Source organism: Gasterosteus aculeatus, chromosome 17 (assembly GCF_964276395.1).
Source record: "Gasterosteus aculeatus chromosome 17, fGasAcu3.hap1.1, whole genome shotgun sequence".
Taxonomy (NCBI): Eukaryota; Metazoa; Chordata; class Actinopteri; order Perciformes; family Gasterosteidae; genus Gasterosteus; species Gasterosteus aculeatus.
Genome location: NC_135705.1, coordinates 14427034 through 14449239, shown reverse-complemented (window position 1 = coordinate 14449239; position 22206 = coordinate 14427034). Strand labels below are relative to the sequence as shown.

General features: G+C 45.9%; 1 protein-coding gene across 5 annotated transcripts in view; it reads right to left on the bottom strand.

Annotated features, from left to right (window-relative positions):
* Window positions 1-22206, bottom strand: part of plxna1b (plexin A1b) — a 159500-nt gene that overhangs the window by 100577 nt on the left and 36717 nt on the right. For all 5 annotated transcript variants that reach the window (XM_040203497.2, XM_040203500.2, XM_040203499.2 and 2 more), the window contains exon 3: window positions 15973-16155. In XM_040203497.2, coding sequence (XP_040059431.2) covers window positions 15973-16155 — 183 coding nt within the window. The remainder of the gene's footprint in view (window positions 1-15972; window positions 16156-22206) is intronic.

Below are 22206 nucleotides of genomic sequence, written 5' to 3'. Positions count from 1 at the left end.
CGTTTACGTGATTCACGGTGCGCAGAATCCTAACTAAAATATTGTGTTTTAATGTGTTGAAAGAGCTGAACTTGGAGCGGACCCGTAGAGAGAAGCGTAAAAAAGGATAAAAGGAGGAACGATGAAGGAGAGGGCTCAGGAAAAGCGGCGTGGTGAGTGTGAGACCTTAAATCAGACGCTGCTGCCTGACAATCACCAACGGATAATGTGAGTGTGTGTGTGTGTGTGTGTGTGTGTGTGCGCGCGTTTGTGGTTTGGCTCTTTCGGTGAGAGCGAGACAAAGGCAAACACAGAGCACAAGGGAGAGCAGAGTTTGTGCGCCAGTGGCCAGCTGGGTCAACTCTCATTCCTCTGTGTCAGCGAGGGAGGCGGAGGTACGGAAAGGTGGAAAACGAGAGACGGAGACATCCTGGATTGAAGATTTTTTTTTAAATGATAGAAAGATGATTTGAGGTAGGAGGGAGGGACATGCAGGATGAATCTGTGCTGTCCTTTTTTTCCACCCCAACCAGTATGTCGGTCAATTCTTCTCAGTGTCTTCTTAGGAGAGGCCCAAGTTGTAAGGATAAAACAAGCGAAATTAGATGGTGGTGGGAGGAAATACTCGCTCTCAAGATGCACATAAAACTTAAGTGCCCTTCCATTTTGCAGCGTACGGAGATTCGTGATCCCTGATCGACTCCACATGTGACAGGTACAAGTTTACATGTTCATACTAGATACGAGATTCCACAAACACAAAGAGTGGCGGCAGTGTAGTTGCATCGCTCAATGAGAAATAGCATAGGCATCAGGTCATGTAAGGAAGTGACCGTGTTTGCTCATAACAAAGCAGCCTTCAACGTCACTGAGCATTAAATCTCGTCGTCTTTCGTCTGCTCTCACCTTCTCCGTTAGTCAATTACTGCCAGTTACTATCAAATAAATAAAGAGGTGGAAGCAGGCGATAATTATGTCACCTCTTTGACACACATTGAGAATACTAAACTAGCAAGAATGCTTCCCAGAGACCAGAATAGGCGAGAGGAGAAGAAAGCACCAAAGTTTCCAGAGAGTCAGCTGAGCGCACTGGACTGTCACAAGATTGCTTTTTACAGAAGTGCTCTTTATTGTGTCTCTTGATGTCACTCTCGCTCTCTGACCCTTTCACTCGGATGCGCGTGCACACGCAGCACGCACACGCACACAGCTTATCTTGCCCTTTAACTTCTCCCTCTCTCTCTCTGAATGCCCAACAGAGAGAAACAGGAAGTGTTTGAGAGCAGAGGGAAGTTGTCAATATAGAAAAGGGAGGAAATTCTTTATCCAAGATTGGACACAAGTGTGAGAGAAAGCAATCGCAAACTCGCATGCAGACAATTATACTGACAAGAGATAAGGCCAGCAAACACACACACAAACATACATGCTGATCACATTAAAGATCTATGCTGTCACAAACTAAATATAATTAAATATTAAGTTAAAATCAAAGTGAATTAGTTGAAATTGAAGGGCCACAATGATAAACAATCAGTTGGCTGCACACACAAATATAGCTTCAGTGAGGCGGGATGACGTACCAGCCCCAGCGAGGATGCTTATTACTCAGGCTGCCGTTCTCCTGCTCCCTGACTCATGAAAACACGCACTCACAAACACACATCACGCAACTACAGAAACGCACACTAATAGATCCCTCAGAGGGGTAACCACACGTTGCCATTAGCTCATTATACACAGAAGGAGCCCGCATGCTCGCTCCACTCACAAACAGAACCGTGCACATCCCAACAGGCCGGACACATGCAGGCACACAAACACAATTAAGCAGCAGCATGGGCACTCAGCAGGGTTTAAAGGACAATTAAAAAGCTCAATTAGACTTATATTCTTATTTCACGAAATGGGCGTGCTACAGATGCCGTGGCTCGCTTGTTGCGTTTAAACACACACACTTTTGGTTCCCTCCCGGGAGGCAACACATGGGGACGTGGAGAGAGGAGGGAGAGATGTGATGTAAATATGTCTAAGGGGGGCGCTTTGCCCCGGCTGTTGAGGTAAGTGCCCGAAGAAAACGTATCCCACGTCCTTTAAATGCAATGCTGCGGATACTAATAGGATTTTGAGTGTTTGCAAAGGTGATTCACTTAGTTTGAGAACCCCTTGGTGATGTTTCTTTGCTTAGTAACTGTGCCTGGAAACAGACTGCGTTTGTGCTCATCCGCAAATACATTCACAACCTTGTTCATCCGAGTCATTTCCTCCCTCCAGCCTCAAACTTCGACAAATTCTAGCCCTTTTTGCGGTGTATCCCTCCTTGCCTTTTCTGCCCCCCCCTTGCTCCTCTTTGCATCGCATCCAGTAAACGTATAACAGTCCAATTCTCCCTCTCCTGCATCAAAGTTTGTTTTTTCTGTTGAGTCAGCAGCTGCATAAATCCACTGTTTGCGTGTGTGTACTTGGGGAAATTGGTCTTGGCCAGGCCGCATTCTTTGAATAGACAAAACCTTTCCATTCAGAAATAGTCACTCTCTCACACACACACACACACACACACACACACACACACAGGAGGCAGATGGTCCAACCTGTAGGTTTTCCACAGCCCATTTCCAGAAGGCCAATGCTTCACTGTCCACCCTAACTGGCACCCTAACGCACACTCACTCACACATGCAGGGGGGGAAGAGACAATAAATTCAAACCAGCACAATACAACCCCCGCAACGGACACACTGGGAGCCACGGCTAAAGCCAGAAAAACAAACCAAGTCCCCGAGTTCATCCAGAGGTAAAATGAATTCACGCTCACAGGAGGCCACGTGATACAGGTCCTCCACTATGAAGGAACTTGGCACCACATTAAAGACTTTTTTTCGCCATTCAAAGTGTCAGCTTCTCTGACTTCCACGGTTACAAGGGACTGGAAAATCTGATTTCAACAGTAGCTTGATCATTCAGATGGTTTTACATTCGTCCATCTTTTATTGGGGGCTTTTAAAATTGCTGTCAACAGCTCGGAATATTGTAAGATTCATTGACGTTTATTCACTTATGGAAGATGATTCTAGCTTCTAAGCAGAAAGGAGGGGAAAAACCTTTTTCCATCATTGCACTTCACTTTGTGGACTGAGGTTGGGGAGTTAAGTCTGAAGGCCTTATTTAAAAGGTAATGAGTTAGTGGGTCTCTGAAGAGCTGTGAAACCACCAGTGAGAAAAAAAAAATTAGACGATAAGCCAACCAATATTTCCCTCCGGCCGAAACTCTGTGTCCCTCTAATCCTTCTTCTCTGTGTCTCGATTTTCATCTTCTTCTCTTTAAGTCCTCTTTTTTCCTGCATCGATGAGGATGGCCAAAGCCCTTCTGGCAGCTAATTGGTGCGATCTTACAGAAAGGTGCCTTCAATTTTGCCTCGCTTTATAGACACTTTTCCCTTTCTCACTCACTTCTCACCCTGAAATCACACGGAGGATTGTTTGTAAGCCACTGCGGCCTGTATGCACTCAGGCACATACAGAACAATGTTGTTCACTCACCAACAACTGCAAGAACAGGTGCTTTAGCACACACACACACACACACACACACACACACACACACACACACACACACACACACACAATAACTCTGAGAGGTCCCAGTGGGAGAAGCCACTTTCCACAACATTTTACCCAATTTGCATTGCTCATGGCTGCATCGCTTCCTCTGCGGAGAAGATATGGAACGAATGTTTTGTGTGTGTGTGTCGGTCATAACTATGGAGTAGGAGAAAAGATCTACATCAGTTAAGTCAGAATATGCATCTTTTAAAGTTTGAAAACACAAAAAAAGCTAGTTTGTGCATTTTAGAAGCTGTATCCATACTAGTTCAGCAGATCCATCCATAATGTCAATCAGTCCCCAATTTATTCATGCATAAATAAAGAGAATTCAGGTCAGGGTTGACTGTTAATAAAAGTGGCTCTCTGTGCATTCCCTCCATGATGGATGTTATACACAGCCTAACAGACTTCACTGGATGGGAATCAGAGGGCTGTGAATAAGCACGCACAAACGTACGTTTTTAGTGAACATCAGGACATGGCCCTTGTGGCTTTTACCAGTTTACTGAAGACCCCCCCGCAGAGCCACGTACACACCTAAGCATACACACTGGTAGAAAGTGATGCAGGACAAATGCATTAGAGAGATGATGCAATGAGAGGAGTCAAAGCCGTGAGCAATCAGTGTGTGTGTGTGTGTGTGTGTGTGTGTGGATCTTCTCTCCTACGCTTCAGCTCCCTACTTGCCTTTTTCTCAGAGGAATCAGGTTGTTTTTCTTCTTTTTGTTTAAGATTCTATCATGTGGTTAAGCACACATGGAGGTACAATTGTGACAAACATACAGCTGTGAGTTCTTCAGTTCTTCAGGGGAAGGAAAATATATATACACACACATTATATATTAGTGCTGGACAACAATTACACTTTTTAATCGTATGATTTTTGCAATTATTCGCCAATGGATGAAAAGTAGTGTATTGCACACTTTTTCATCAGTAAAAAACTGTTGCGTGTCAGCCTTAATGAATTAATGCATTAACACGATAACAACATGTTAACATGCCCAGCACTAATATACACGCACATAATTGGGTTAGAATTGGTGATTAGTTTGCATAATCCTTAGAATTCACACTCTTTTTGCCGGGAAGATGCCACTGAAAGAGAAAGATTTATCTACTGCTTTAAGCATTGAGTGGACACAAAACCTTTAGCAAATAAACAACATTTTCAAAGCAATCCACATTAGTGTGGACAATATGTCTCACCTGATCTTTACTTTCTGGTCTCAAAGGCCACAAAGAATTACAATCCCACCACTTTATCAGTAAGTCCAATCGAAGGGTAATTTCCCCTAAAGTCTGTCTTTTAACTCTATTGACCAAGAGGGATGAGAAAACGCCCGGAGCTCCTGAGAGCTACCTTCTTCCAGATGAACTCACCCAATAACTCTTAGAGGCATTGTGCCTTGAATGTGCTCCTTGATTTCTAGTGATGGGAAAGTGAAAGATAAGTGTGAAAGAAGAAGTTATTTCTGATTCGGGTTGAGCGTATTAGGTAAACTATAGAAAACAGAACTCATCGCTTAGTACGGGGAGCCCATTGTCCGGTAGGTGAACTCACAAGGAAATTCTGTCAAGGATATGTGTAATAAGTGGCATTATGTTGTGACCCGCAGCCCTGATGTCATATCCTATCGCGAGGTCCTTGACACACTCGCACAGAGGCAGCGGGGCAGCACGAGTCTCAAGAAGAAGGTGAGTCGGGTACAATTGTGGCCGTGCCAGTTACTGCCCATGAACTTTATCTGGCTGCTTCTCTCTAACACGCTTCGTTCCCAGCGGCAGCCTTGACCCTTTTGCCTCCTCCTCACTCCACTGCGTCACTAAATGCAGCCATTCCGGCTCCCGTAGGGCCCATGATGGAGCTCCGGTCGCCTCCCAGCCGCATTCATACCAGCGGGCCTGTAATGAAACTATGGATTTTCCATCGGAGTCCTGACACTAACGGCCTGTTTGCCGTGCATCTGATGTCTGCTGCGCTATTTTGCACAGTATACAGTATATGGAGACGAGAGGAAAGAGAAGATCCCCCCCGGCGGCACCATTACTGTAATTCTTTTCACATTTCTCTGGCAATGGTAACGGCCATGTCAGCCAAATAGCATTAACCCACTGCTGCATTGTGTAGGTTTTGTGAAGACAGCTTTTGAATGATAGTAAGGGGAAGGAAAAGGAAAAAAAACACATTTTACCTATTTTTAACGATTCTTAAATAAAAATTAAACTTTTTCCCGCCAGATTAGGAACTTTTACATCACGTCGATTGATTTTGTGTCCAGTCAAGGCGTTTGTGTGATATCAAAGCCACAGAGAGCGCAGCCTGAATCCCGTTCGGTGTGTGGTGCCTGTTGGAGCAAGTCCTCACAAACCCACAGCTCCTCTGCGAGCGCACAAACATGACGACCGGAAGAACTCGCCGGGGGAGTTAATGAGCAAGTGTGCTGTCTCTGCACTTTCATTTCTCTCTCACACATATCTGTCTCTCTCTCTCTGTTGCTCCACACAAGATCCCACCCCACCCACCACCACCACCACCCCCACCACACACTGGGGTAAACATGACCTACAAGCCCACTTCTTTCCAACCCCAGTCGAAACTGCCTTCCCAGCGCTGCGTCGCTGCTCTATGCCGCTCCATCGCTGCAGCAACCCAGTTCCAACGTTGTCGCCTGTAACACAAACGTCAATGCTCCCTCTCTCTCTCTCCCTCTCTGATTCTCGCTCCCCTCCTTCCTCTTCCTCACTATCGCCATCCGTGGCTGCCCTGACTACTGTTGCCATGGCAACCGAAGAGCAGGCCCGCTCACCGGGGGATTTGGAGATCCGTAGACAACTTGGAGTAAAGACCCCTATGTTATTGGAGCCTTATTATTGGGTGTGTGTTATTCTGTGCTCTCGGGTGTGACCGCGCTTATTGTTGTGAGCTCGAAACCCTCTAATATTGTCCTCGCAATAATAAAGCCGGTCTCTCGCGGGGGCATTGGTGCAGCCAAGAGCTATCCCCTCACCACGGCACGGGGGGGACAAATACAATTTAAAGGGAAGAATGAAAGCCAAAAGTATGCTTAAACTTCATTGATCATTGATTTAACTTCATGGGAATACAATGGAGGTGCACGTAAAGAGTAAAGGGAAAGCATAGAAGACTGAAGGGACAATTGAGGAAGAAGCCCATGTCACTTTCTCTCCTCCCTCTCTCTTGTACACACCCTTCAGTGCTGGCCCTATCCATTCCAAGGTTATCAGTAATCCAATAGGTTTCCCTGGAAGCAGGCAGTTTTCCAAAGACACCAGCCAGTATCCGGATAGCAGAAACATCCGGAAGGAATTTCAACCAAGAGACAAAGCGTTCCCTCTCTTCCTGTTCTTCTCTATGACAGGATGAAGGAGTTCCTTCCGTCCTCAGATTTCCTTCATCTCTTCCGCCCAGTTTTTTTCCTTCAGTACATTTTCTCGTTTGACATTCAAGCTTCAGTTGGTAGCCACACACACGGCATATGTTCAGACTTGTTCGTACGCATAAAGGTAAGACAGCTTCCACACTGGCTCTCAATCATGCCTTAAAAACAACCGAAGACTACAGGACTTATCAGGCCATATTCTCTCAGATCATGCATGCGCACATAAATAAACAGAGAAAACCAATGTTTAAGTGAGAGGGTCTGGTGTTATTTCTGGGCCACTAGTTCCCTGCCAGTGACCCAGAAATGGACAGAAAAAGGCTCTTGTGGTTGATAAGACAAAGCTGGGAGTCCTTGGGCTGAAGCTTGGAGTGAACACAGGCGGATGCAGGGTTAGCATGAAACAGTTCGGTGGTCTCCAGCTCAGTCCTTTACAGATGACAAATAATTGCACAGAATTCATTGAAATCCAATGAAAATGAGCAAGAAAGTAGTCCATAAAGTATTCACACAGTGCTTTCACAGGACCATATAATGGCCACCACTATAAAGCATGGTGCCCTTGGATGCCGGCCTGCTTTGCCTATGGTGGGCATCTGTGTACTTGCAGCCGTTAATGAGTGTTTGTGTGTAAATGTGTACACATGTGCAGCTTCTCTCCGGGGACTCTATTTACGCTACTTTAATTAGCTTAATCCACCAGCAACACATGGACAGAGGAGTGGAGAAGGCGAGGGAAGTAAATATGGTTGGAAAGAGAGGTAAAAAGAAAGGGAAGGGTAGGCAGAGGAGAATTTCTCTCCCCTCGCCATTTGTTAGTCCTCCTCGAACCCACACACCACACACACACCCTTCCATCTTGGCTCTGGAAGGTGTCAGTAGCTGGACAGATCATCAACCCATAGGGAGAACGAAACTACCCCCAAAATGGCCACATGTGTAGTGGGAGGCCAATCAAACCATTCCCAGGGAGACACCGCATTCAAACAGTAGCCAAGCTAAATGACCAATTAAAAAATATAGTGAGGCCTTAATTTGTGTTAGCCAATTTAAAATGGCACCATGCAATTAAGGTGATAGAGAAGGTATGGCGGGGACCCGGGAGAGTATGTGTAGGATGGCTAATTCAGAAAGCCATGCGGGTATATGTGGCCAAGATCATTTCATCGGGGAGATGGTGTGGAGAAAAGATTGGGAGGGTGGAGGGGGAGGGACGGTGGGAGACAGAGAGAGAAAGAAGATGCACAAACAAATTCTAGCCATGGGAATAGATGCAATAAGCTCAGTCAGTCAGCTAATGACTAATTCCATGGAGGGAAGAGAGGAGCAGAAAGAAAGAAGCAATGGTGAAGAGTAAATCAAAGACAAAAACAGAGGGGCTGGGTGGAAGAGACTAGAGCTGAAGGGGGAACAAGTGACAGATAGGAATAAGAGATGGACGCATGCATGACTAATTAAAGGCTCCATCAGTTTGATACATTTGTACCAACAGGAAAGGATGGATAAATATTTTACCATGAAGAGGAGAAGATGAGATCTCTCTGAATCACTCAGAACCGTGAGAAGGGGGAATGCAAGAGGAACGAAGAGAGGGAGGCGGCGACAAAGAAATAGCCCTCTGCAAAGCAGTGAATAACACTGTGCGAAGAGAGCCTCCTCTTAAAGGCATAATTCATCATTTTTAGGGGCTTAGCAGATGGAAGTGGTGAAGCCACCAGGTCAGCTGCACCAATAATGGAGCCATTATGTGTGTTTCTTTGCAAGCTCTGCTAACGCTAAAAACAAGAACCCAAGCCACTGCCGGAACGAGTTACTCCCTTAATTAGCATTCAATTAAATCTGAACTCCACCATTTGCTGACCCGTGCACAAAGAGCCAATAACAAAAACAAGTGGGTTCACTTCAGCCAACTGTTACGCTCAAAGATTAGCCAGAGGGTATTAGACCAACACGGGGGATAGGCTTTCCGCTAACTATTATGCTAACGGGATTAGCCGTGGGCTCAGTGCAATATGGCTAGCGGTGGTCAGGAGGAGAGCAGGCTAAAGACGGGAAGGCTGGGTGCCAGTTAGCAAGCCCGCTAACATTGTGGAAAGGCTTCAGGCTGGAGCTTCACCCTTTGGGGGACACCGGGTGGGGGAGCAATCAGCTAGACGGCAGGAGACGCCACCATGCTGTGTGAGAAGGATAAACGCAGGGGGCTGTTGCCTTTGGAGTTGTTTGTGTGTCTCGAGAGTATTTCTGTGTGTGTGTGTGTGTGCGCAGGAGTGTGCACGAGACAGAGAGACAGTGAACTCGATGCCCCGCTCAAATATTGTGTCCCTTGAAATGCTGCCAAAGCACATCATAACCATGTGACTACACACAAACACAAAATGATTCCAGTGATGGCATTTTTTGTTCACGAATACAAAAACTGTACGCAGACGTGGCGCCCGTGAACACAAATGTGAATTTGTTTTCATACACAGCAACGTTAATCATCTTAACGTCACTAAACCAGAGGAACTAATCAAAAGCAATCTATTAAGAATCTATTAGCCTGGCGATGGGTAATCGGATAAGCCAGCTTCCCAGAGGAGAGTGTGAATGAGTATCTGGTGCAGTCTGCATTTGTCACTGTATACAAGCAAATGTGTTGGTAACTGGCGTATTCACACTCATTTACAGTTGTCATGTGGTGTAATGAAGATAAACGTCCGGCTTTTTTTACAGAGATTTACAGGAACGCCAAGAAGTGTGTGTGTGTGTGTGTGTGTCTTCCTGTATCCTTCCTTGTATCACTGTGTAAACAGGCGATCGTTACTGTCATTTTATGGCTAAAAGGTTCATGTTGCTTCCATGAAGGGATTGAGTGGTTTGAAGACGCTCCTTTCTATGCCAACACGAGCACTGCTTCATTGCAAGGAAAGGAGTGTGAGAGACGTTTGTGTGTGTGTGCCTGTGTGTAAAAGTCAGCCACTGTGGGCCAGAGGTAATCTATGCTGCCGTGCCACTCGTGCCGCTCCCTCTAGACCCTGTACGCCAGCCGGACTGCCCCAGTGTGTGTGCAGGCTGGTATAGATCTGCGTGAATGTGCTCATTTGTGCTTATTAGCTTCAGATATGGCATCCCTTCTGCTTTCAACGTGAGTGTGTGTGCGCGCTTGTGTGTCTTCTTGCCAGAAGTGTGTGTGTCCATGGAGCCATCCACCAGGTGTGCTGTTGGCTCAATCAGTTGGTATGGACAGAGCTCTGCCAGCACACTAAACCCTCCACCCACAACGTCCCTTTCTAGCGGCACAAATCAGGATCCATGTCAACAACATTGCTGCGGATTTCATTTCAATTTGGCTGATGAGAAGTTAACTTAAAGCATTCACCAAACCGTATATGTGTTACTATGGCATTATAGAATAAAAAGACTAAAGATGTACCAAAGTACGAAAAGAGAGGTGACTTTTTTGTGCGTGTGTATCTTACATGAGAAAGCAGGGATCTAATGGAGATGACCTAGAAACAGGTCCTCACTTGGATCATGTGCGCATCCCAGCTTGCAACTCATACTCTTCTAATCTTCCCTTAAAAATGGATTCTAGCATGGTACATTTATTATTCATCTCCCTCGCTCTTTCTTTTCCTCCTGTCTTCTTTTCTCCCGGCTTTCTTTCCCCCTCTGCACTACTCCTCACTTTGCCTCATTAACCCCTGGTAGTAGTGAATTAGGATGGGCACGGCGAGGTAGTGAATGAGCGCCGTGCGGTCACACGCTGTCGGACCGGGCTGCAGTGCATTAGCACTCACATTACTGTGGGGCTGCGCGGATACAACACCAGAGCCCACCGAAACCCATCTGGAGATTTAAAAGTGATTAGTTTTGAACGTATTGCTTTGCACTGGTGAAACTGGGCGACCGTCAGCACTGAGTTGAAGTAGAGACAATTACTGAGATTTGCATTTAAGTACAATTTGCAGTACTTCATAGTGTCCCTTAGTGAAGCCTGAGCCACCCAGTTAGGTAGTAAATGTGGATCGCCGTGATGGAGGACAACGGTCTGGAGTAAGAGACGCCAGTTTAATGAGACTGAGGGTGGATGTGTGTGTGGGGAGTTTGGATGGCATTAAATATTGTAAGAGGTCCCCTCATTACTATCTGCCTGTACAACGGGCCTAGGCTAAAACCTTGTTTCTAAGACGTGTAGGTACGTGCGTGTATGCAGGGTTGTGCACGTGCCTTGACATGGAAACCTTTAGCATGCATGTTCATTTCCTGCGACTGCACTCTGTGGGTACGCGTGTGCGCTCTGCCCTCGTCTCTAATGAGAGAAAATGATTAGAGAAAAATAGCAGCCGCTATATCTAACGCACACACAGGCACAACGCTCAACTATTATCAGGGAGAGGGGTCTTTGATCACAGGAGGAAACAGACCGACAGAGCGGAAAGAGAATATGTGAGCAGCAGATGAAACAGAGAAAATGAGAAAGAACAGAAGCGGAGAGGCCTGAAGAAGCAATGGATGATTCCTTTTATTAATTTATAACTGTGGTTTTACATTGGCTATTTGAGTTACAATCAGATTTATGGATGCCTTTTAGGGCCATGGCTTGAGTGTGTCATTGTGTGCTAACGTGTGTGTCCGCGAGAGTCCACAGGGAGACGTTGGGTCGAGTGCAGCCGCACAGGAGGACATGCCAACAGATGGGATAAATACTGGGCCTCATAATGACGAGAGATAATTAATATGCATGCGGTTCTTCAGAGCACACACACACACGGATACGCACTCATTCACAAAACCTGACGGGTGTGCAGCGCTTTCTTGTGGAGGTGTAAACACGTGCACACTCGTTCCTCGGGTGGATTTCACGTTTCACGTCGCATGTGGTGGGAGGCTACTGGTGGAGAAAGATGTATTGATCATTAGGGCTTAACGGGGCTGTTTTTAATCAGAAAAGGCCATTTTAAAGATGTGCATTTTGGAGAGAGGGGTAAAGCCGCTGCAGATGATGCTACATCTTGCTGATAATTTGGGAACATCCGGATGAGATCGAATGACTGATGGGTCTTTGGGAAGGAGCTTAATTAATTAATTAAAAGAAAGAAAAAAAAACTTGTGTAAACTGCGTGTAAAATGATCTATTTGGTCTTAACTTCTGTTCCCTCGACCGTATCTGATCCCCGCCGTTGCTCTCTGTGTCTGCCTTTGCTCCGTCTCTCACTCTCTCTCTCTCTCTCTCTCTCTGCATTTTTGCTGTGACCACATGCAGTTGTGTGAACTAATGACCGAGGGGCTACCGAAGCGCCCGCACAAAGCCAGCCTCTGTGCGGCTGCCCGGGCCATGCAACTCGTGGCGCCGCCGTTCGACTGAGCCAAAATGATGACACAGGCCCCCCCTCCTCCTCCGCCTCCTTAAAGTGACTCCACCACATTACACTCACGCAATTCTTTTTCCCTTTCCCTTCACATTTACTCAACAAACATTATTGGTGTGCTTCCGCAGTGTTTATTTTTGCCTTCTCAAGGCGGGGAGGTGGACATTTACATGCAAACCACACAGAAACACACAGGGGGGGGTTGACACGGCAGCATGATGCACCAGTAGAATAACAATCATCAGTCAATTAGGCCGCGACATGGTCTCTTGATGATGACACCGACGGTCCTGGTGGAATACGTCACTCACATACAAACGTCACTGCCAGTCGGCTTTAACCCGTTGAAGGCCACGTGGTCAATATAACCACACGGCGGGTGTGAAAGACGCCGGAGAGCTTTAACGCTCGACTGGCTAAAGCATGTATATTAGATTTGATGTGCTAGATTATTACCGTTTAATTATTATTATTCCGCCTACAAGTTTTGTGACATTAAAACTCATGATCTGCCACGGTTCATGAAAACCCACTGTGTCTAAAAGAGGCCTAATTTATCAAGTCCCATCTATGGCTTTAAATGGTAGCTGTCTGGATGATGCCGTCATCCTCTCATCCTTACAGATAAGAGAGCTGATTTAGGTCTACGTTCCTTGCTCAGGGAGACCTCAGCTGAACCAATGCTGATTAGTTTACGGAAACACTTTGACCGGTGCAGAGGTCATTCATGTTATCTTCTAACATTCATCCTCTCAGTTTGAGGGACATCTATTTAAGTTTGTTGGGGACTCATTTATTTTACTCTGACGGTGTGTACGTTACACTAGATATTTCACTCGTATGTCGGAACTGACAAGCTGTTCGAGGCCTTGGGTTCGCTTCATTGATGCAACTTCCCACCGCAGTGCCACCTGAGCCTGGCACGAGCCACAATGGGCTCGCAGCGGGCACTGGGGGGCTCCCACCACCTGGCACACTGGCCACATACAAACGGCAGATGGCTCGAATCGACCCCCGGACCAGGGCGCAGCTGAGGAATCTTCATGTGTGAGTGTAAATGTGTATGACGATTGTTTTTTAAAAACAAGCACTTACAATAGATATTGGATTATCGGACCACCAATAGAGGTCGAGGATGTGAGCGCGGTCGCGCCTGGGTCATGGTGAACGCCCTGGTATTGTGGATGCTCGGCGGGCCTTAAAGTGCAGGAAGCATCACCGAGAGAATCACCCCATTTCCACTTGAATGCCCATCTGCTGACTGCTTTACACGGCACACAGGCGGCTTAGTCACGGTGTTTCTTTGGAGGGGAAAAAAAAGGAGAGACGAGCGAGATTTGCAGCAGCATGTAAAGACGCTGTGCGCGAAGAGTCCAGGCCGAGGAGGAATAAAGAGATGCTTCAGGTGAAATAATGTTACTTAAAGTAGAAACCAAGTACCCTGATGGGGAAGAGATCCATTTGGGCTGTAATGCTTAAAGTTTTCCAATCATTTTTCTACCGGCAAACACAATGGTGTTTTTTTGGAATAATTACTTACAAAATCCTCTCTGCTCGTAAGACAGAAAAACACACTAGAAAGCGTTCAGCACAGTCATCCATCTTACCGATACTCGCCCCGTTTCTACTCCTATCTCCCTTCAGCACCCTCAGGCCCGGCTATATAAACAGCACTCAATGCTGGTGCTCTCCAGAGGAACGTGAAGCAGCAGGAAGGCGCTCCATCATGGCACCGCGCCGCACACGCACCGTTAAACTGCCAGGAGGCGACAACACACGCACACGTAGAAACAGATCCCGATGGCTCGGACCTCTTATTCCATTGATAAGATAACACGCACACATCTAAAATCATTTACGGAAACATTGACACCGAGTAGAAGAGGACGAAGGCCCGCCAGACCCGAGAGTTAGAACCGGTTTTCACACGCTACTAATTCATTTGCTGTTTACAATCTGTCATCGCCACTTTTTTACTTTGTCTTTTTTCTCTTTCTCCCTTACTGGCATTATTTTTCTGGCCGTGAGCTTTTGTGAATGTGTGTGTTTGAGCGGCAGCGTTTGGATATTGTTTCCTTCTATGCAAATTGAAGATTTTCCAAGACCAGACTTCTTGTTTTTAGTGGGATTTTCGGTCTGAAACAGAAGGCAGCCAAAATAACTGGAAGCTCCATTAAACACACAGACACACACACACACACACACAGATGCACAACAAACCTATAAAGGATACACCTCACCGGCATGCTGTACAGCGTCGCTTTCTGGTGTGTTCCACATAAGAAATGACATGTGACGACAGCTAAATAAATAAAGGGACTGCTGCCAAGCTAAGTGAGTGGGGAGCCGCTTTGACAAATGCACAGCGCTGAATCTTAGTCAACACTGTATTGTTTGTTGTCTCTCGCTGCCTCATAAAAAACAAACACACACATCCGCACGCAAATCCACGCCATCACAAGCGCACACATCATCGTGCGAACCGTTGGTGACAAACACACAAATGCTGCGTGCATACAAGAACAGGCATTAGAAATACACAAACACACAGGCTGATTATACATTCATAATACTGAATGGATGACAGGTCTGGAGCGCTGCGGCGGGAAATGGGTTGAATTCTAATGAGGTAACGTTTACCCGTCGTCCATAGACTGCATACAAACACACACAAACAGGTGTGTGCGTGCGTTCAAAGCGGAGACACATAGTAGCGAATACCCAGGCAGCACACAAGCATGTTACACAAGCAGAATTGTAATTCTATGGTTCATTGTAAGAATGAACATCTAACAGTCACCATATGAAGCAAGATTCAACCCCACATTAATGTGACATTAACATACTACGGTTAACATCGTGTCATTTAGGAGCCTTCTCAGTCTTCCACAGGAGGATCAAGTCTGGTCAAAACAGAAATCCGATGTTGACTCGAGCCGCGAACTCTCAAAGGTTAATAAAAAATAAAAAATGATGGGTATGAAATTATTCTCTTAACATGAGGAAAGTTGAACTGAAAGTCAAACCCCAACAGAACACAGAAAGTTAATTGGTCCATCCATCAGCGCTGCAGCCCACTGTCCTTCCCTCCGTCTAACCACCTGAATTAATCCACACAACACAGCTGACCAGAACAGAAAAGCCATTCGGCAGTCATAGCTGTTGGATTGATTGAAGGCAAGCTCTTAAAATTAGAGGCAAGGCGGTACGTGGCGCCGGGACGCAGCAGTAACATTTTATGTGCGACGTGACTAACACGGCGATCGATGAGGGGGGGGGCCACGGACTTGCTTTAGATTGCTTGTTAAACGAACAGGTTTCAAAGAGGCCCTTGAATGTCCTGTTGGAAACGGCCACTCACGAGAAAAATGTAGTTGACTGCATTTAATCTTAAGAGTAAAAAGTACTTGCAAAGTGCTCAGTGCAAATGCACTGTGATCAAGCTGTAAGCATTCAGTCCATTAAGTGAACAATAACCCACATTAGCTGAAAATTTACCTGCCATTCCAAATTGAAAAAAAGAAACTTGTCAATCAATTTGCAAAGTTTGCTCTAGACTTTATTAAATAAAAAATAAAAAATGTACCGCTCGATACCCAAAGAGAGAAGGAAGATTAAATCATTCCTACCTTCTTCAGTTTGCCATTTCGTGTGCCAACAAAAGCCACGGTGTTGCCACGGTAGTCGTACGCCGCCACCGAGGTCATGCCGTCGTCTTTGTCGATGAAGAGGGGGGTGCCCTCGATGGTGCTGGTTCCCCCCAGAGGCTGGTTGAAGTCCTGGCCACAGAAGTTATCGTCTATCTGCAGCGGCTGGAGGGGGAACAAAACACAATCAGACGAGAGGCCTCACAGAAGAATTGAGTGGAGGATGACATATTAATTTACATTTTGTAAAAGTAGCTTTCTATGCTTTCATTGTCTCGTGTGTGTCATAAGATGTTTGAAAAGATGACACACACTCAATTTTATTTTGTGCACTTTTGGATTCAGTACATCCACTGCTGACAGATTACATTTAAAATGCATCTTTTTGTGTGTGGAAGCATTATTTTAGAAAAAAATCAAACATGACAGAGGTCCAGATCGAGCCTTAGCACACGGGTTTGCAAGTGAAAAGAAATGAAAACGTTGGTCTGTACACTGTGGGCAGTGCGTGTGTCATCATCTTCAACTTGGTTATCCTTGATTACATGAGCCATTCATAAACACACTCTCCTCTTTATTATTAACACGCCGTGGAAAACAATCCGCACATTCTAAGGCCTTCAGTCACGGCGGTTACATGGCAGTAATGCTGGTGACCATGTGACAATATCTGGAGCATTCCCGAGTCACAAGGGGCCCGTTGCCCCAGGCGATCCGCTGACCCTTAAAATGCCTTAACCAGTCAGCCCCCCCCCCCCGCCCACGCTGCTCAGTTGTCTATGAAGCAGCGTTTTACTGCCACAGACAATGAATGTTTTTTTAAACACATTTGGTACCTTGCTTAGACTGATTTTGAGAAGCCGCACTAGTTACAAGTACTGACTTTTTCCAGCTTCTCAAATACGAGAATTTCTTGTTGAGTCGTATTTGGGTTTTTAACAACATGAGCAATTTACTTGCGCTCCTGGACCTGTCTGCGGCTTCGTCAACTAATTAAAATCACTACGATTATAAATAATGATAATAACTACGAGCCCAAGTTTGGATGATTAAAACATTTGTGTTAATTGAAAAGAATTAAAGATATTTTTGCCATTTGGCAATACAGCACTGTGTTTGACTGAAACTGAAAATGTGTTTGAGTGTAAAAGGGCGGGCTCGTGTGCGTGCGTGCGTGCGAGAGAAACTGAATGGGCGTCAGTGTGCATGAACCAGAGCCAACAGACATGTGACACACACACACACACACACACACACACACACACACACACACACACACACACACACACACACACACACACACACACACACACACACACACACACACACACACACACACACACACACACGGGGGGGGGAGTGTGTAAATGGCGGTGTAATCCAGAGTCTTATCACTACATCATCTGATTGATCCACACTAGAGAAAAGATAACAAAACCCTCCCTCACACTATTTCCCGATCTGACTAAATTGCCTGCAGCACATGTCAATAACCAGTTATTCTGCCTTTTTCTACTTTCTCACTCGTTGTCTTTGTCTGCTTCCAGCTGATCCAGTTACTAAGCTAACATCAATATCCCCTCCTCCCTGTCCTTTACTACCTCCTTCCATCCATCCCTTCTCGCCAATTCGCTCTGCATCTCCCTCTTCATCCATCCCTCCTCGGCAAATGCCTCCCTCCACCTCCGCCTGTCACTCAGCCGCTTCTCCTTTGTCCCTCACGCAGGGCTTTGGACCTGCATTATGTTCTCCAAAGGGTGCATGGTGGCCAGCTTATCAACCGGAATGCTTTACTTTCCTTTTCACAGGGATCAGTCACACGGTAAAAGCAAAGTGTGTGTGTGTGTGTGTGTGTGTGTGTGTGTGTGTGTGTGTGTGTGTGTGTGTGTGTGTGTGTGTGTGTGACGTGCATGTCTGGGTGTTTTTACGAAAGGTAGAGACAGGAACACACACAGCCATTACCTGAAACAACTTTCTGTTGTAACAACCAATGGCCAGGGGGCAATCGGTTTCCTCGGAACAAAGGAGACTGACAGAAACACACAAGACGGCTTGTAAACTTGGGGGGGTGCACACGCACACACACACACACACACACACACACACGTATTCAACCGAAGCTACCAGTTTCTTCTCGGTGTGTACACAAAGATTTGGCTACAAGCAACAAAACGATTCTGATCGTCTTCGCATGAAATACAACTCGGGGCCAGCGGTTTAAATCATGTAGTCATGGGAGAGAAATCCATCAATCTGGATTGGAGTCCGCCACACACACACACACACACACACACACACACACACACACACACACACACACACCAGCAATCCAATGCCGTCTGAGCCTAAGGAAAAGAAGTTAAAAGGGTTAATCCATCTTCTAAGGAGGAGGCTCACAGTGGAAAGAAATACTGTATACAGTAGCCCCAAGAGTCCAAACGGGTTAACACGGACCACTGCGCGCACAAATACACAGACACACACACACACACACACACACACACACACACACACACACACACAATAGCCTGTATAGGTCTCTCAGGGGTACTGCAGGGTAAAGGTGCAATAGCATTCCTGCAGGTCCGGAAGCTTTAAACAGCATGGATCAGCGTGGAATAAAAGGGTGTTTCCCTTGAGGTTGTAAACCATTTTAATGGAGGCTGCATTCTCATGTCGGTGCTGCCATTTAAGGCCTAAAAACATCCCCGTGTGAATTGAAGATGCCTCGCGATGGAAAGAACGCTTCCCTCCGCGGTCTCAGCGGGGTTATTGGCTGGAGGCCGTACGCGGCGTCGTGCGGTGCTTTCAAAGACACAGAACTCTGGCGGGGACGAGGGAGTTGAGACAACAACCTTCCGCTGACTTTGGCAGCAGGGTCTTAGAAATGCAGAAGAGGAGGTTTTGTTTTGATTTTCTCAGGGCGCGTGGGGTGTTGAATGAGTTTGAGGATTTGCACTTCACTGGGGCTTGGTCTTTTCTTCTTTAAACCCCCCCCCCTCCTCCAAAAAAAGAACGGGAGGTGTGAATTTAACATTTATTCAAAAAAAACATTTTTTGTCCCCTGCTTATGGAGGCTGCAGCTCACGATTGATTATCCATCATACAGATTGCTTTGGCTAAAACATTTAAATTAAATGTAAAAGTTTCCCAAGCTCATATTTTTGCCGTTCTAGAACACAAAAACAAAAACTTTTCAGTTCATTGTCATTCAAGCACAAGAACAGAAAGTATCTTGCTTCAAAAAATAGCGGCCGATTTAATTTATTTTGTTCCAGTAATCAATGAGTAGTGTGGACTCTGCTGCATATTCACCAAGAGAGCACATCAATCCTCCTAAACTAAGTCCTAACTAAATCCTCTTTAATGGGATGATTTGAAAGGGTTAACATGGCGGGAAGCTTTATACTCTACTTAAGGTGTGTTTATAGTTCATAACTGTCAGCTGATATCCAAGGTCAAAGAGACGCACGTTGATGCGGCTGATAATATATGAGTATTGTATTGCACCGAGTGCATATGCCATATAATTGTAAATATAAACCCAGAGTGGTCTCTAGATAACAGCTAGAGGTCACGCACGTTGCTGGGGTGGTTTCCCGTGGAGTTGCTTCAGCCAATTCACATTGCAGAACGATGAAATATAGTCGCTCATATGGCACCAAACATGGGTGTGCGCACACAACTCAGCCCACAATAACACTTGACTGATTGCAGATGTGTGCTGGCTGGCCCGCGCCGAAGGAAATGGTTGAATAATCGCCCCCTATGATTGCTTTTTCTTTACCGTATTACATCAAGAAAATATGTCCGGGCGCACATGGCGCCGACCACAAGTGGAATTTGTCAATACTGGCCTGCATTCATATGGGAGGAGCAAGGTGTTGTTTTTTTAGTGCACTGCTGTGAATCGAGAACGCGTGTGTAGCGAACGCAAAAAACACTCGCGCATTTGGCACCGAGAATTAATTAGGCAGCACGCTGCATTAACCAGCGCTATGTGGCTCCGCAAAAAGTGCAGAATGAAAACTAAAAAAGATATCTGGAGAGCTTAAAAAGGAGTGGAACACAAAGATAAATGGCTGGTGTGTGTGTGTGTGTGTGTGTGTGTGTGTGTGTGTGTGTGTGTGTGTGTGTGTGTGTGTGTGTGTGTGTGATAGAGAGAAAAAGAGCAATGATGCCGCTCTTTACGAACCACTGAATGTCTCGGCATCAACAGACAAACACACTTTAAGAATCCCTTCATTTCCAAAATGGTGTGTGTGTGTGTGTGTGTGTGTGTGCGTGCGCGTGGGAAAGGGTGTGTGTGTCTTCACACACGCACACACAACCTGGAGTATGTTGGCCGATGCAGGTGTCTAATATGTGTCTATGCATCAATGAGTATGTTCTCCTGGCTCCGAGTGGAGAGAGTGAGTGAAGCAGCTCATAAATTACCCAGAAATCTCAGTGGGGTTTTGAACTCATGTAGACATCGCTGGGGTTTATGCATGAAGGATACACACATGGATTGCTGCAGAGTTTGTGTGTGCGCACCCTTGTTTTCATTTTTTTAAAGCAGGAGAGCAGCGTAGCATTTGATGGTGTCCAAAGTTGCACATTCAAAATGCAACGTTGACGTGTGTGTCTGAGCGTCTGTGTGGTCAAAGTTATTCTACATCACTGTCAAAGAATATAGGTCCCTCGCTTATAAACTTGTATTTTTGCCAGAGGCAAAAGAGAATGAAATAATGCATGGCAAGCACGCACGCACGCACGCACACGTGTCTGTCCGTCCAGCAGGCCAACTGATCTCAAATGGGTCAAAGTGACACGGCGGTGCAACAAAGCAGGCTTTGTAAACAGCAGAAGGTAGCAGGGAGGCCAGATACTGGGTATCTTTAAATGTTATGTCCGTTGCAAAGTTACTTTGGACGAGATCATGTTTGACTAAGTAACACACAGAGATAACAACAAGTGATCAGATTACCATACACCATGTGTCTTGTTCAGTCTATATCATAAAGGTCTAAACCCCTGTGGATCTCATCTATTACGTGTTCACTTCTCAGAGGACAGTGACAAAAAAGGGCTGAAATGAGAGTCATGGTTCCATCACCGCCGAGCTGCTGAACACCTGTGACTACTGCCGGGTCATTTGTCAGAGTGTGTGCCGATTGTAACCTTTCCCAGTAAGGACCAAGGCCAGACGGTGGTGGATTTAAGTGGGTTCTTTGTCCAGTGGGGAAGGGGCTCTACCGGCCCCTCAAGGCTCGCTCACTCTGACATTTCTTTGATGCGCAGCACCGACTCGACTAAAACACACGTGGACTGACCATCACACACGGACACACACCATCTTTGCCTCCTAGCATGAGGGAAACCTCGCTGTGATAATGCTGCTGTGTTTTTTTACTATCATCAAATGACATAATAATTTACTACAAATGTGAACGCAAACTATTAAAGCGGATGATTCCCTCTAGTTGCAGCTTACTAGCGTTTCCTTTTAATGAAACCTGCTCACGTGAAAGATATTTTTACTGCATGCATCCAGCACACACAATTATACAAAAGCCCCAGTTGAAGGAATCTTGTGATCTCATTTTCTTGTCGTCACCAAACTCACAGAAGCTATGGGTCAGTTTTTTATTTTTCTCTAAATCATTTAACTTATGAAGAATCAAAGCAGTTTACTGATAGACGTCACTGTCACAGAGGTTAAGCCTCCATAAAGAGAACAGGGCACATGATAAGCAATGCGTTTATGCACACTCACACACACCTAAAGCCACTTGTGTCTTTAGGATAACGAGACGTAAGCGTCTCATCGGGCTCCTCCTGGCGTCGGCTGTGACGCCACTCTCTCCATGGAGATAGTGTGTTTGATTGGTTGCGTCTCAGACGCGTTAAACAAAACGCATGATGCATTAATATCAGAGCCAGTGTTTTTGTATTCCACCAAGTGCATTTATACAAAACATAAGACAAAGGCGGAATAAGGTGGAGAAATAAACCAGACCGAACCATGAGTGAAATAATTCCTCACAATATTCAGGATCTGTTTCCCAGAATATGTTACTGCGTACCAACTGATCAATAATTTAAGGAGAGATGACTGCACCAATGCTGTAGTCACGGTTTGCAGAGTAGTAATTTCCACGTTGAGTGCGCTCCAGGTAGACAGCGAAGCCTCGAGGAGTTGGAACCTTTTCAGAGCGCCGCTTCCAAGCACTG